At 40.1% G+C, this 14,419-nt stretch overlaps 1 protein-coding gene across 1 annotated transcript in view; it reads right to left on the bottom strand.

Moving 5' to 3' along the window:
* DCC (DCC netrin 1 receptor) overlaps positions 1 to 14,419 on the bottom strand; it is a 603,848-nt gene that overhangs the window by 278,806 nt on the left and 310,623 nt on the right. The window contains exon 8 of the mRNA XM_087819312.1: positions 7,194 to 7,350. Within this exon, the coding sequence (XP_087675438.1) occupies positions 7,194 to 7,350 (157 nt within the window). The remainder of the gene's footprint in view (positions 1 to 7,193; positions 7,351 to 14,419) is intronic.

The raw sequence follows: 14,419 nt of genomic DNA, 5'->3' as shown, positions 1-14,419 counted from the left end.
ACTGTGTTAAGGAGCTAAATAAACCTTTATGAACAAATGAGCATCACAGCTCAAATACATATGGCATTTACTCGCTCTAGCGGAGAGCTAGAAAGCACAACATGAACTGGGATATTGGAATCAAATCTCAAAATAAACTTTCTTTTTCTCAGCTAAAAACAGGTTTTATTGAACTGCAGTCAGCTTATTCACCTTCCTCAGTGAGGCTATTTGTTTTATTGGTTAAGGAAAATATCTATTAAGAAAACCACATCTGTATTTTGGTCCTTTATTGTTATCCGCTCCAGTCAGTGAATGTCTACAGAAGTCATTTTACTAGACACTTGAGTGTGGGATTATAAATGAGATCTAGTCTCAAGCACCAGGAAGGGAAGTATGCCTGCGCTCGAACAACCACAAACCCAACAAAAGGTAGCAAGTGCTACAATGGTGGCGTAATCAAAATAAAAGGGGAGGCCAGAGGAGGAACTGAGGACAACAGATCTGCAGGACCCTGGAGAGTCCCACAAAGTGACTGACATTTCAGTTAGGGCTTCAACTCAACCAGTGTTTTGTGAGCATTGACTATGGGTTAGGTATTTATTCCTGAATAAATACCTGAGAACAGCTCAGGGAATAAAGGAGATAAAAAGATCCCATCCCTGCCAACATGAAGCTTATATTCTGGTGGTGAGAAAGGGGATGATGTGGGAAACAATGAGTAGAAGGTAATAGAGCTGTGGAGAAAAATATGAATAAAAAAAGGGCAAAGGGGGTGCTAGGGGAAGGACAGACCTCCAAGGAAAGGTGACTTTATGGCAAAGACATGGTGGAGGTTAGAGAGTGATCCCTGTGGATCTCTGAGGGGACGAGCATTCTAGATAGACTGGACAGCAAGGAAGTGGGAGGGTCCTGAAGAAGGGGAATTTTTTGTATATTTAGGAAACATAAGGAAGTGAGAGGGACTGAAGAGGGCAGAGGAAACAGGGAGATAGTAAGAACAGAAAGTGATGAAGCTAAAAGAAGACAGGGGGCCAGATCAGGAAGAGTTTCTGTGCTGTATCTGACTAAGATAGAGGGAGAGTCATTGGAAGGGTCTGAGGAGGAGGAATGACATCATCTAATATACGTTTAAAAAGTTTACTCCAGCTGCTATGCTGAGAGTAGACTTGGGAGGCTATTGGCATAGTTCAGATGAGGCTTGATAAGGGCGAAAGAAGTTGTGGGATTCAGTATACATTTTTATCTTCATTCACTTATTCCATTTTAATTTTTTATCATGGAAAACTTTCAGCAATACAAAATTAAGCAATAATATGATGAACTAGTTTATTCCCATCGCCCAGATCAAAATACAAAGCCATAACCAGTCTTTTAGTATTATTTGGTAGCAAACATCAGGTATCATATTATTTCATGGATTCAGGATATATTTCAACAGTACTGCCAGGACTTGATGATGTATTTGGTATAGGGTGTAAGAATAAGAGGGATTAAGGATTACTCCAAGGATTCTGGACTGGTTTATAAATTACGTAGATCACCCTGGCCTGTGTGGCTCAGTGGATTGAGCGTTGTCCCATGCACCAAGAGTTCACCAGTTCAGTTCCTGGTCAGGGCACATGCCAGGGTTATAGGCTTGATTCCCAGCAGGGGGTATGCAGGAGCAGCTGATTGATGTTCTTTCTCATCAATATTTCTATCTCTCTCTCCCTCTCCCTTTCTCTCTCTCTAAAATCAATAAAAAGATATTTTAAAAAAATACATAGATTTCACTGAGGTGGAGGCACCTCTGGAATGATAAAGTATTTGAAGAGGGGTTTGGGTTGGAGGGAAACAGGTATTTGATTTTATTTATCATTATTAGATGCTCATGGGAAATCAAAGTTGAAAAACCAAGTAGGAATTTGTATACATGATTCAGGTAAAATGTCAGGACCAGAGATACAGATTTGGAAGACATCAGCATGTAGACAAAAGCAGTCCTAAACTGGATGAAAGCGATCTCCAGAGCTTGTTTCCTAGAGCAATCCCATATTCAGAGGTGAGGGAGATTGGGAACAAAAAGTAAAAGAGCCTAAAAATGAGTGGCCACAGGGATCGAAGTAGAACAGGAGAGTCTGTATAATAGAATATGTTCCATGAATGGGGAAGTAATCAATTGTGACAAAATTTGCTAACTACTAAAGTAATGTGAGAACCAGAAATTGACTATTGGGGTTAGCAACACAAAGGTCACTGGAAAACCTTGATAAGAGGAGTTATAGTGACATACTAGGGACAGAATCGCAACTGAAATATGAGTTAAGGAACTGGAGTGAAAATTTGTTGAGATGGAAAATACAACTGCATGCTTGTATGCTGATGGATATGATCCACCAGAGTGGGAAAAGTTGTTGATGAGGTGAAAGAATAGCTAGCTGACATTTTGTTCTTTGTAAGGAAAGAAGGAATTTAGTGCCTGAGTGAAGGTTTGGCCTTCAGTAAGAACCTGAGCCGTTCTTTTATAGAAGTTTGAAAGAAGACCAATGCTCAAATACATACTTGGGTTGATATATTTCCCAGGAAACTAGAAGCATGGTCAACTAAGAGCGAAGGAAAGAGGGAAGGTCTTGGAGACCTGAGGAGAGAGGAAAGGGCATGAACTATCATTAGGAGCATGTGTGAGACAGGCTGACCAATATATGTAATACAATCTCCCACAGCATTCAGGGGCAACTTCAGATGAGTTATTACAAATTTAAAGACCAGTCAGCACAGTTATCTATTTTCTTCCAGTTATATTCCTCTACACAGGTGCAAGTAAAGACGAAGTACAGAATTACATTTACTTGAGTTGGTTTTTGCCAAGAAATTAATATGAAATGAGAGACTAGTAAGCAAAATATTGGTGTATGTTTAAAAGGATTGGCCACGGGAGTTTCAGCTGTTTAATAAGTGAAGAAAAACATGAAGGATGACAAACAATGAAAATGCTGCAGAATCAATGAGTTGTAGGTCCCTGTGGAATCAAAGATTTGTTGTAACCAGAGTCCTAAATAGAAGGTAGGAAAATAAGAGTCTAGAACAGTGACCATGGGGAGGCTGCCAGGACTGGTGTTGGTGAGGGCCACAGCATGACCTGGGGCTGACAAGCCAGTAGGGTAAGGAGGGCTGATTCTTGGGGTTGAGTGGTAAGAAAGATTTCAACACATAAGGACAGAATGGTATCATAAGCAGGAAAGAGTGAACACTTATGAAAATAAATGGTTCATACAAACAGCTATTACTATGACCACCCTTTGAGCATTATTTTCAGCCCTTTCCCCATATCGTCTCTGAGTACACACTATTCTGAGCCCTGAGCCCCTCCATTCTGTCTATGTGCAGGGACTGCCCTAGATGCTTTACTTGAATTTTTTTCAATTAATTATCATAGCAATTCTGAGAGCTAGAATTTATCTTCCCTTTGTCAATGATAGCAGCCAAACGTTATTCTTGTTTTTCACATAATTAAACACACAAAAGTCAAACATTAGATAAATAGTAGTTCCGTTTCCATATCCAGCCATTTGGACTTAAGTGGAATATTTTAACCACTATGGGCTTTAGGAACCACATTCTATAGGTTGATTGGAGATATACTTCTATTCAACAGAGTTTGGAAGTTACAAACATGTCTCTATATAAAAAATTTATGTTTAAATTTAAGAACATTTGCATCTTTAGCAGTGGAGTGAGTGATCCAAACTATGTTTCAGAAAGATAACTAGAGACAGGGAGGAGAATGGGTGAGAAGGTGAAGAGCTATTATCAGAGATCAGGTGAGTAGTGAGGAAGGAATAGGATAAAGGCGGCATGGCTCAGCTGTGGCCAAGGCAGGCCCAACGGGACTTGATAGCTAACAGCAACGCTGAGGGGCAGGGAGGAGAAAAACATGACCTGTGTTTTTTGTTGTTGTTGTTTTGTTTTGTTTCATCAACAGAATGGAAGGAACTAACATAAACAAAACAAATAAAAGGAGGAAAAATATATTTAAGGAGGAGACAGTGAGGAGTATGATTTTTGGCACGTTGAATTTAAGGTGCCTCCAGGAAACCCTTGTATATAGGTAAAGACAACTGGACAAGAATTATTACCTCCAGTTTTCACAACTGTGCACACTGAGATCCAAAGAGCTTATGAGACTTATCAAAAGGTCATAGAGTTAAATAGTTGCAGAGATAAGACTAAACCCAATGCCTGCTTCTTCGTGGAAATGAATGATCTTACGGAACATAGGCTATCTGTGTATGTGTATTTCTTTCCTTTCATGTCCAAGTCAGGTCAAATTATAAAAGAAATAGAAACATGAAAAAAGATTCACTTTAACTGTTGCTGTGAACTAGAAAGGAACGCATTTCGAGGCACTGCAGGAGAGAAGTTGTACTATTCTATCTGATTATCACACAGTAGCATTTTGAATGAAATACCACTCTGACTGCCCAACCGATGATTGTCCCTTTCAAATCCCGAGGGGTTCCTAAAGATCACTATGGGCTTAAAGCACTCACAGATGCAAAAGACTAGAAGCCTCACACTCGAATCCCAGCTTCTCCCCACATGCTCTCTATTAGCACGTTCTTAGGAACTGCCGCTTAGTCCATTTTCTCCAGAAGAATGAAAGATGGTCCACGGCCAGGGGTGAGCTCAATCCTGCGAGCAACTGGGGCCTAGCGGGCACCTGCCATTTCTCAATGCCTCTGACTCCCTTTCTTTCTCCCTCACCCTCTCTACTTCCCCCATGGCGCCTCCCCCAAATTATTCCATATGTGTAGATGCATAAAACAGGTTACATTTCCTTTGGCTGTCCTACTTTATAGAAAGTGAAACAGTCCTTATTCAAGGGTGAAAGAAGAAGCTGCCACATCCCAGGAAACCCTGCCTATTAGTGGTGTTCACCTTAGGCTGGTTATATACAGCAGGGGGTTTAGTACGGAGGAACAGATGTGGAGCTTAGAACTCGACCCAGTCAACAGACAGACACTTTATAAAGACCTTATAAAAGCCCTCATCTACTGAAGAACATAATGATGCCACTCTCCCTGAGAGGCGCATGGAGAACATTGTAAATAAGTGCTCTTCTCTATAGAACACAGGGATTTGGCAACACGGTGTTCCTCTGAAGCAAATTGAGCTTTCACACTCTGATCTCTTTGCGCACCTTTAATTGGCATTATAGAAACCCCAAAGGTCCAGAGGAGGAGAGAATCTAACAGAATGCCTAAGGAATAGAATAGAAAGGCCCATTAAGAGGGCATCATCTTTTTGATTCTTTCTAAGTGAGATGTTTACAGAGTGGCTTTGCTTTAATCTTAAATAAAATTTTCTAAACACTGAACATGCTTATATTAAAATGTACATGTTCAAATGTTGATAATTAATGATCTATAATAATGATACAGGGACATTTGACAAATAGTACAAAATTCCATTTCAAACATTACAGCAAACTGGATATTATGTAAAAAAAAAATCTCTGCTTTTACAGCACACGTAAAATGTTGGATAAATTATTAAAAATCTCTTTTGTTAGAAAGCAACAGGAGAAAAGAATAGGAAATAAAGCTTGCAGACAAAGTAGGGTAAAAGATCTGATGAGAGCATCTTGTACAGTCAATATCCTGCAAGAGCCAACCTCAGTAGATGAACTAGAAAATGAATTATGCTCACAAGAGAACTGGTGAAACAATATACACACCAGTCTCAGCCTTAGCTTAGTGGGAACAGGAGGGAAAAAATCTTCCTGAGAATTCTTTACCAGAAGTCTGCCTTTACTCATGTGAGGTGATGTATAAAAATGGCAGAAAAACAAATGTTATCATATCTAATAGACTTTCTGATAACCACAAATATCAGTACAAGACCTGTATGGGCCAAATTATCCTTAACAAAACTTTTGTTTAATGTGGTCTCATTTTGGTAAGACAAATCCTCCCAGGAGAGTGTACTTTAAACTTTGGCCTCAAAAATTGCCTCGGATAGCCCAGCCAGGTGTGGCTCAGCGGTTGACCATTGACCTAGGATCCCAGCGATCGGGGTTCGATTCCCGGTCAGGGCACATGCCCGGGTTGTGGGCTTGATCCCCAGTCAGGGGCGTGCAGGAGGCAGCCGATCAATGACTCTCTCATCATTGATGTTTCTGTCTCTCTCTCCCTCTCCTTTCCTCTCTCTGAAATCAATAAAGATATTTTTTTAAAAATTGCCTTGGATAAACTTCTAAGGACTGGAGTTAACAATCCAGAATCACCTTGACGTGGGATGAAGAAGCCACTAAGAGGGAGAGTCAGCGGGAACAAGCCACAGAACCAGACTCACAAAGATGACAGGTATTAGAATAACCAAATATGCAATACATAGTAAGTCAGTTCAATAAATCTGAAGAAAGAAGAAGAGATATTACACAGTTTATTCTTATAAAAGAGACTGGAATTTGTCCAATCTCTACCTTAGCTTATAAGTAAGACTTCAAAGTCTTAAAATCATGGAAGATTTTAAGGGGGTGATGTTGAGACGAAAAAACATAATAGATTGTAGTCCTGAAACCAGACACATGCACCTCACTTTTGCCTAGTCAATAATAATGTATATTAACAACTTCCATTAACTATTAGATGCTCTTGTATGACCTTTATAAATGCAACCTACCTAGTTTAATCACAACAAAAACCTTGCAAGGTTAGTATAATTATTTTCTCTGTATTACAAAGTAAAGTGAGGCTCAGAGAATTTATGATCACAAGGCCGGATCTCAAGAAACTGTCTTAAGGTCTTGTGATGTCAGTGCCAGAGTTTAGATTGCAACCTAGCTAGAGTGGGTCTTTCAGACCCTGTCCCATCAATCATAAATATACAGCTTAATTCTGTTCTCTGTTTATCACTTTGAAAAGAAAAAAACACACACACAAAAATAAAACACACACCCTGATATCATATATTCACATGCTTGTCTCTTTTCAAGGAATTTTTCTATAAATTATTTAAGATTCTATAAACAATCCTGCTTTAAAACACAGACACACAGACACAGATACAGGCAAAGAAGACATAAAGTCTCCATTTAGTATTGAGTGAAGGACACAGAGTAGATCCACAGGGTCTCCAGGGTCCCTGCCCAAGATCTCCTGCCAGCAGTATGCTACAGTGTACATCTAAAGAGATGGAAGATTAGGCTCAGTTTTACTGGTGGCACCTACCTGTTGTCACCTTCTCTGGAGAAAAAGACTGCAAAGGTTTGAATGTTCCCCTTTGCTTCTGCGGGTGGGCGCCAGCTGAGACGGATGAACCGGCTGGAAACCAAGACAGGGACCACGTCTCTGGGAGCAGAAGGGAGCACACTGGAGCTCGGGATAGCTAAGGAGAAAGGAGAGGAGACTGTCAGAGGTGGTGGTGCCACAGGTGGGCAAAGGGCAGGGAAGCAAAGCAGACCCACCAGCAAACATAGAATGGTGCATTCACACAGATGCTAAAGAAATAAAGAAAAACAAGGGAAAGCAAAGAAACAGTAAATGGAATCAAAGGTGTAATAGGATTCCTTTGAGTTTATAAAAGGGTGGCTAATGAATAGCATAGACAATTCTACTCATATTTTTCCAGTTTCTATTACTCATGAGGTCAATGACAATAAGACTAAATGTCCTATTGAAGCACGAAACAGGGAAACATAACCATGGACTTACAAGTATTGATAAATGCCTCAGGTAAACCAAGTAGTTGCTAACAAACCTCATTCCACTCAGAGCCTGTTTATACTGTTTTCACTACAATTTGAGGGAGCTTTCTTATGTATTTTCAAAGACCACAGAAAATTTAAAGCAGCAAATAAAAATTGATGGAAACTAACAAAAAGTAGAAACAGTTCTCATGGATTACCTGCTAGTAATGGAAACGACAGAAAAAAACTCTAGGATGCACAGAGATATGCAACTGCACCGTGCTTGTGGAGCATGGCTATATATAGCAAGATTTACCAATTGGTATTCATGGGCATAACTCAATCACCTACTGCTGGAAAACTGTTTTTTCAAACTTTTGGGGAATTTCTAACCTGTAATAGAAGTTTTCAATTAAATGTGTGTGTGTGTGTGTGTGTGTGAACTCATAGTTCACCTTTGCTGCATAGCTGTTTTCTTATGTGTTCGAGTCCCCAGGTCTAGGGAACATGAGTTTCATCTTGACAGGTGATTTCTGGCCCCAAATCACAAGAACCCATTTGCCTACATTTAATCTTCAAACTGGCTTTTGTAAGCCATTCTCCTTCCCCTCCCCCCCCCCCCAGTTCTTATAAAAGGCAGTTTCCTTTCTTGCATTCACTCTCTCTCAACGGGCTGGCTGCTGGGAACTAAACGCCTGTTAGCTAGAAAATGCATTTGGGGGGGGAGGGGGCTATCTCATTTCCCAGGGGTTCCAGAAACATTATCAATTTACAATACATACCAGTTAAAAGAAAGGGGTTTTAAAGAACTGAAGAAAGCTTTCAAAGTTATTCCTGGCTCTTTAGATTCTTAGCGGACTTCATAGATAGAATTTCCCCCTTGCTTTCTTGATCGGCACAGCATTTAAAATAAATGGAAGATTGGTAAGAAGTTAGTCAATCTTTTGTGGCAGAGTGGTGAGGGGAGGGTGAAAGATTGATGCCTGAATATGTAGCATTCTTCTCCAAAATATGGGTGATATGAAGCCTCTTGACAAAAGCCTTTACTTGCATACACAAGTAAAGCTCAAACCAGCACACTGAAGTAAATTCATCCCCTCCTCCTTTCACTGCCTAACAAAAAGTAGAAACAGTTCTCACGGACTACCTGCTAGTAATGGAAACGACAGGAAAAAACTCTGGGACACACAGAGATATGCAACTGCACCGTGCTTGTGGAGCATGGCTATACAAATAGCAAGATTTACCAATTGGTATTCATGGGCATAACTCAATCACCCACCACTGGAAAACTGTTTTTTTCAAACTTTTGGGGCATGTCTACACTGTCCTCTCAACTGTACAGCCCAGTAAGCCCGATTGTATCCCCTATTCCTGACTCTCTCCCACTCACCCCTTCTAGGACTCCCCCTCCCGGACATGCTGTAAATCAGCTCACTGTACCCCCACTGTGACACTTACATGCTCACCGGCATCCTCTCTCACCAGAACTGTCACACTCTCTCCCAGCTCCCCTGCTTTCCCTGCCACTCACCTCCCTCACGTGTATTCTCGGTGCAGCATCCAGAATAAGCTTGTAAAAGACACACCGGGTCATATCACTCTACTGTTTTTCCTCCAGGTCTACCCTTTACCTCGGAAACTCCAGACTTCTCCATCTGCCTGCTGACCTGGCTCCTGTTACCACTTTTCTTGGTTTGGCTTCCTCCACAAAGAGGGCTTTACAAAAGGATTTAAGTATAAATGCTCTATTTGGAAGGGGGACCCCAGGAAACACCTGTGGGGAGTGGCAGAGACAGCAGGGAGGGAAGGCTGGAGAGAGGGAGCTACCTGCCAGTTATCACTGTGGGAAACTGAAGGGAACCCCACTGGGGCCTCTGAGAGTCAGGGTACCACAAGCCTCTGAGTGATCCAGCCCTGAGGAAAGCAGGCTGTGGCATTGATCTACCGTCGTCCTCTATTAATTGAGGGTGATTCCAAGAGCGCGAACCCTCCTGCAAAATAGCCTAGTGTGTTCCAACTGCCACAAAAATACCATCTTTAGGCAGAGGCATGCAGGTGTCCGCAGTAAGCCGCCTTGCCTTCATTGGCTCTACTCATTCAGCAAATATTCCTAGACCATCTAGCCCATGTCAGCCTTTCCTCTAGGCCCAGGGACAGCGTTGAGCAGCAGATGAGGCCACTGTCCTCTGCACCTTCCATGGAGGCTCCTGACTCTTCAGCAAGCTCCCTGGGTGCTGAGCCAGGTAAAGCTCCCTAGGGCCTTGGCACAGGCACCTCCCACTCTACACTTTTTGTGTAGCCCATCTCATCCCTTAACTACCACTTTCTTTTTGACTTAGGTGCTTTCCTTTGGCAAGATCGACCCAAAATATGTATCTAACAGGTACTAGTTCATATCTATAATATAGAAAGAATGTCTAAAAATCAATAAAATAATGAACATTCTTACTTTAAAATAGGATTCAACCTGACAAATAAAGGGGCGTTAAAATAAAATCTAAAAATGTCTATCTGAATAAAGTCTATTCAAAAATCTGTCCCAGTAGCAAGACTTTAGAGAATGTTAGTACCTAGTGTTGGCCTTGGAGTTACACTCCCTTATGCTCTCAGCTGAAGCCTGTGAGGGTAGTCTTTTCAGAAGTTAATCTGGCAAAATTCTTTAAAATGAAAAGTATTCATACCATTTGACCAAACATTCTCATGTCTGTAAGTTTCTAAGATAAATACCCCATTTATCAATGCATCAATGTGAAATCAGCGTATTTTCTCAAAATGTAATGCCTATACATTTTATCAGTTTAAAGAAAAGGGAATTATTACGGACTTTTTTACAAAAGATTTTTTAAACACAAAAAGTGATCAATGATGGCTTTGAAAAATCTCTGAAGAGTTTTCAAGAAGTTAGAAAATAAATTTTTAAAAAATCAGGAGAGACATTTTGAAATCCTTTTTGCCCTTATAGATGGTATCATGTCAAAAGTGAGTTGGGTTTTCCACCCATTCAGGGGCTGCCAAGAAGAGAGCAATGGGAGTCCTCACACAGATGCTCTTCTCTCCAGGCTTCCAGGGGTGTCTTCTCACAAGCTGGTCTACACTCAGATGGCACAGATAAAACTCAGAATAGAATTAATCATGGACTCTTTACTTCAATTTAAACAGTCATTAAGTGAAAAGGAAGGGGCACATTTTTAACAAAGGAATGGCTTCTTACTTTATGCAGGGAAATTAATTTTGTTCTCACTAATCCCCCATGCTTTCTCTCAACAGTAAGTTGTCTTCACAGACAGTCTCACTCAATAAGGAACCAATCAGGACTTCTTTGCTTTGGTCTTGGAGGCCTAATCTCCAGTCTGGCCCTAATCTTTCTGGCCCATTACTGTTGCCATGGTTACAGCTTCTGTTGTCATGGAGAAGAAGAGGTAAATTTGCCACACTAACAGTCTTTTTTTTTTTAAAGAACCTCTTTAAACAGAAAAATTTCTCATAGCAAAATCCAGGAATAGGAGGTGATTTCTGAAGATAATATAAATGCAAAGAATAGATAGATTTGAAACCAAAAACTAATAACATTTTTAGGATGCCATTGCAATAGCCTTGGTAACAATTACATTATTGGATTAATTTTTCTATAAAGCCACATTCCAATTAGATATCAGAGAATTTTGTTCCGTCAGATTTTTACTGTAGAGTTTTATGGACATTCATTTTTTTCTCTGTGCTTATTAATAGTGCCCAACCTCCACTCCTATGAGGTATATGAAAGATGATAAAATATATTCATGGAATCACAAAAATAGTTAATTTGCAATAAACATCAACCAACCAATAGGCTTTTTTCCCTGTCACTCGCCATGTTGTTCATCAAAATATTATCAATGTAGCCACCAGGTCAACTAGATGCTATGTTCAGTGCATCTCCTTATTATCTTGAAGATTTAATGAAAATAAAATATAAATAGATAACATCAGTTTTATAGGAACATTTAATTGTCCTAGGAGCACCTATTTATTTGCCTTTGGCATTTTTTTTCTTGTTGGTGCTCCCTTGACACCAAACTCTAGCTTTCAATGGTCTAATGGAGAAGTAGATACAATTTAAATTTTGGTTAAAGTTTTTATTGTTAAAAAGTCATTTTACAACCTTACCCAAAAGAAGGTTGGCTGTATATGGTTGAAAAATAACAAACAGTAACATTTTCATAAAGCTTCACATTATTTTCAAAATTCAAAGAAACCTGGCCTTTGAGCTAGTGTGTTAAGAACCTTAGTAAAATGAAAAAAAATTTTTAATTTTGAATTAAAAAAATGATTTGAAACTGTATTTCATTTTCAATGAATATGGGATGGATATTAATAAACAGACTTTTTTTATAAAATACTTTTTAAACACAAAAAGTGATCAATGATAAACTCTACAATATCTCATTGATTCTTAATCTTCACATAAAATAATTTATTGGATTAATATCTAAAATGAATAACCAATATTTATCGAGTGTCTGTAAAGCTCCTACCTTTATGCTTGAAGAATTAACTATTTTAAAATCATGTATTTTGCCCTGAGAAGATAGGAAACTAAATTGCTAGACAATTGCAAAGTTTGAGACAGTCTCTTACTTACGAGTTCCATTCTAAATTTTTGGTAGGGTGGTTGTTTAGAAATCAGAAGCCACTTTCTCACTAAACAATTTCTATCCTGTTCTCAGAAAACCGTTTAATTTATCATATTATAAACTATCATAGCACTCACACTATGAAATTGGATCAAACTTGTATGAATTTTCTCTGGTAAAATCAATTTACGCATCCAATCATGAATCATTCGGTACTCATGGAAGAATTACTATGTGTGAGGCACTGTGGGAGGACGCGTTTTAATCCATTTCCCAAGACTGGGGAGGAAGCCAGCTCTCGTAGTTCTCCCTGCCTCTGATTCACCCTCAAGGACCTATGTCTTCTCACCTCCAACAATGCTCCTGCCTTCCAGCTCTACTTTCTCAGTTGTCTGGAGCAGGGTAGCCTGAGTGAAATCCAGTTGAAGGTCTCTGGAGGTGGACAGTTAGGCCTGAGGAGCTTCCAAAGGCTTTTGCTGCAGACCTGGTTCCTTGCTAGCTCTCAGCTCTCCACACTGAACTTGTTTGGTTCCATGAAGGCCTCATACTTTCACCTCTGCCACTTTCATGAGCTGCAGCCTGAGCTGGAGTGCCTCCCTCCAACCGTGTTGCTCCCGGACCTTCAGATTTCAGTTTAGCTGTCACTCACTGATCCCCACCCTGGCTTAGGTGCCTCTACTCAGGGCTTTCACGGGGCCAGGATAGGAGTCCCCTCAGGATACTTATTACCCTGCACTGTAACAGTCTAGTCACTTTTGGGTGCCCTATACCAAATTATATGCGCTGTAAGGGGAGGAACCAAGTCTAAACTGTTTACCACTTTAACCCCCAAACCTAGCACAGTGTTTTTAGTTACACCCTAGACATCCACTACATTCTTGCAGCGCTAGCAAAATGAAAGCCTTTGCAAATTTGCAAAATTATAATGATTAGACTTTGACTAGAAAAACCCGTCAGAACCCTCTAAAATGGGTATTTGAGAACACGTATGGGGAGGGGCCTGAGCTATTATTGTAAGCTGGTTATGCTAATAATTATTAACTCTGCTAATAAATTACACGTAGGTTTCAAAACTAAACTCAGAGGAAGGCTCTAAGGGAATGTAGGTATGGGGTATGAATATTTCATTTTGGATCAAATGGAGAGGGGGAAATGTTCTGGAAATGCAACTATGCACTGAACGATATAGAAGCTGTGTTTAGATAGGAATAATTCCTGAGAGAAATAATGCTTTCATTAAGAAAATGTTAAGAAAGAAAGCTTGAAACACTGGTGTGGGCTGACCTGGGCATCCAGGAGGAAAACCTGGGGTCCATTATCAGAAGTCAGATTCTTATCCCAGGATCATACATCAAAGAGAATTGCCAGGCCAAGGTTGTATGCTAAGAAGGGTTACCTATGGCCATGCACAGTGACAAATTCTGGACAATATTATCATATCAGCAGAAGTAACTGTATCTCTCAGTCTACGAAGTCCTTTCAAAAGACAAAATGAGAAGAAAAATATTGGGTAAACTGGTCAACCAACATCTGTGTGAATGAATGCTTTTATATTCACATCTGCCACTGTATGCATATGAAAGCATAAATTGTATGTGTTAGTGACTTCTTTATTTTCTCTTTTTCATTTACTTAGGGAAGTACCTCTTAAAGGGCTTATCCAGGATGGAACAAGGATCACAGACATCTTGGGGAGGCAGCTAGCCCCTCATTTATGTAAAAAGATGGATTTGACTAGAAAACTGCAATTAAGTAGAGAGGATGATGGATCCCTTCTCTGACACTCTGTGACGATGTGACTTGGAAAGTTATTTAGCTTCTCTGAGCCTCGCTTTCCACATTAAAAATTGATCCACAATATTTAATATGCAGGGTTAAGTGATGATGAGAAATGGATTTTAAGGGCTCCCCACAATAACTAACATATGATTTGTATTCAATAAATGGCTGTTATTATTTGTCTATCTTTAGATCCGAGAGCAGGAAGCCTGTCTTTGCTGGGCCAGTGTCATGATGCCTGGCTGGAAATCCAGAAACCCTACAGGAAAGGCTTTGGGACAAATTTGAGCTAAATCTGATAGGTGAATTAGGGTGGGGACAAAGGTGCTTTCTTTATGCAAGGACTGGACTTGGCCACCTCAATGTCTCTCCC

Source organism: Miniopterus natalensis, chromosome 7 (genome assembly GCF_054644295.1).
Source record: "Miniopterus natalensis isolate mMinNat1 chromosome 7, mMinNat1.hap1, whole genome shotgun sequence".
In the NCBI taxonomy this organism is placed as follows: domain Eukaryota; kingdom Metazoa; phylum Chordata; class Mammalia; order Chiroptera; family Miniopteridae; genus Miniopterus; species Miniopterus natalensis.
Note: the sequence above shows the minus strand (reverse complement) of the source record. Positions and strands in the feature narration are given on the sequence as shown.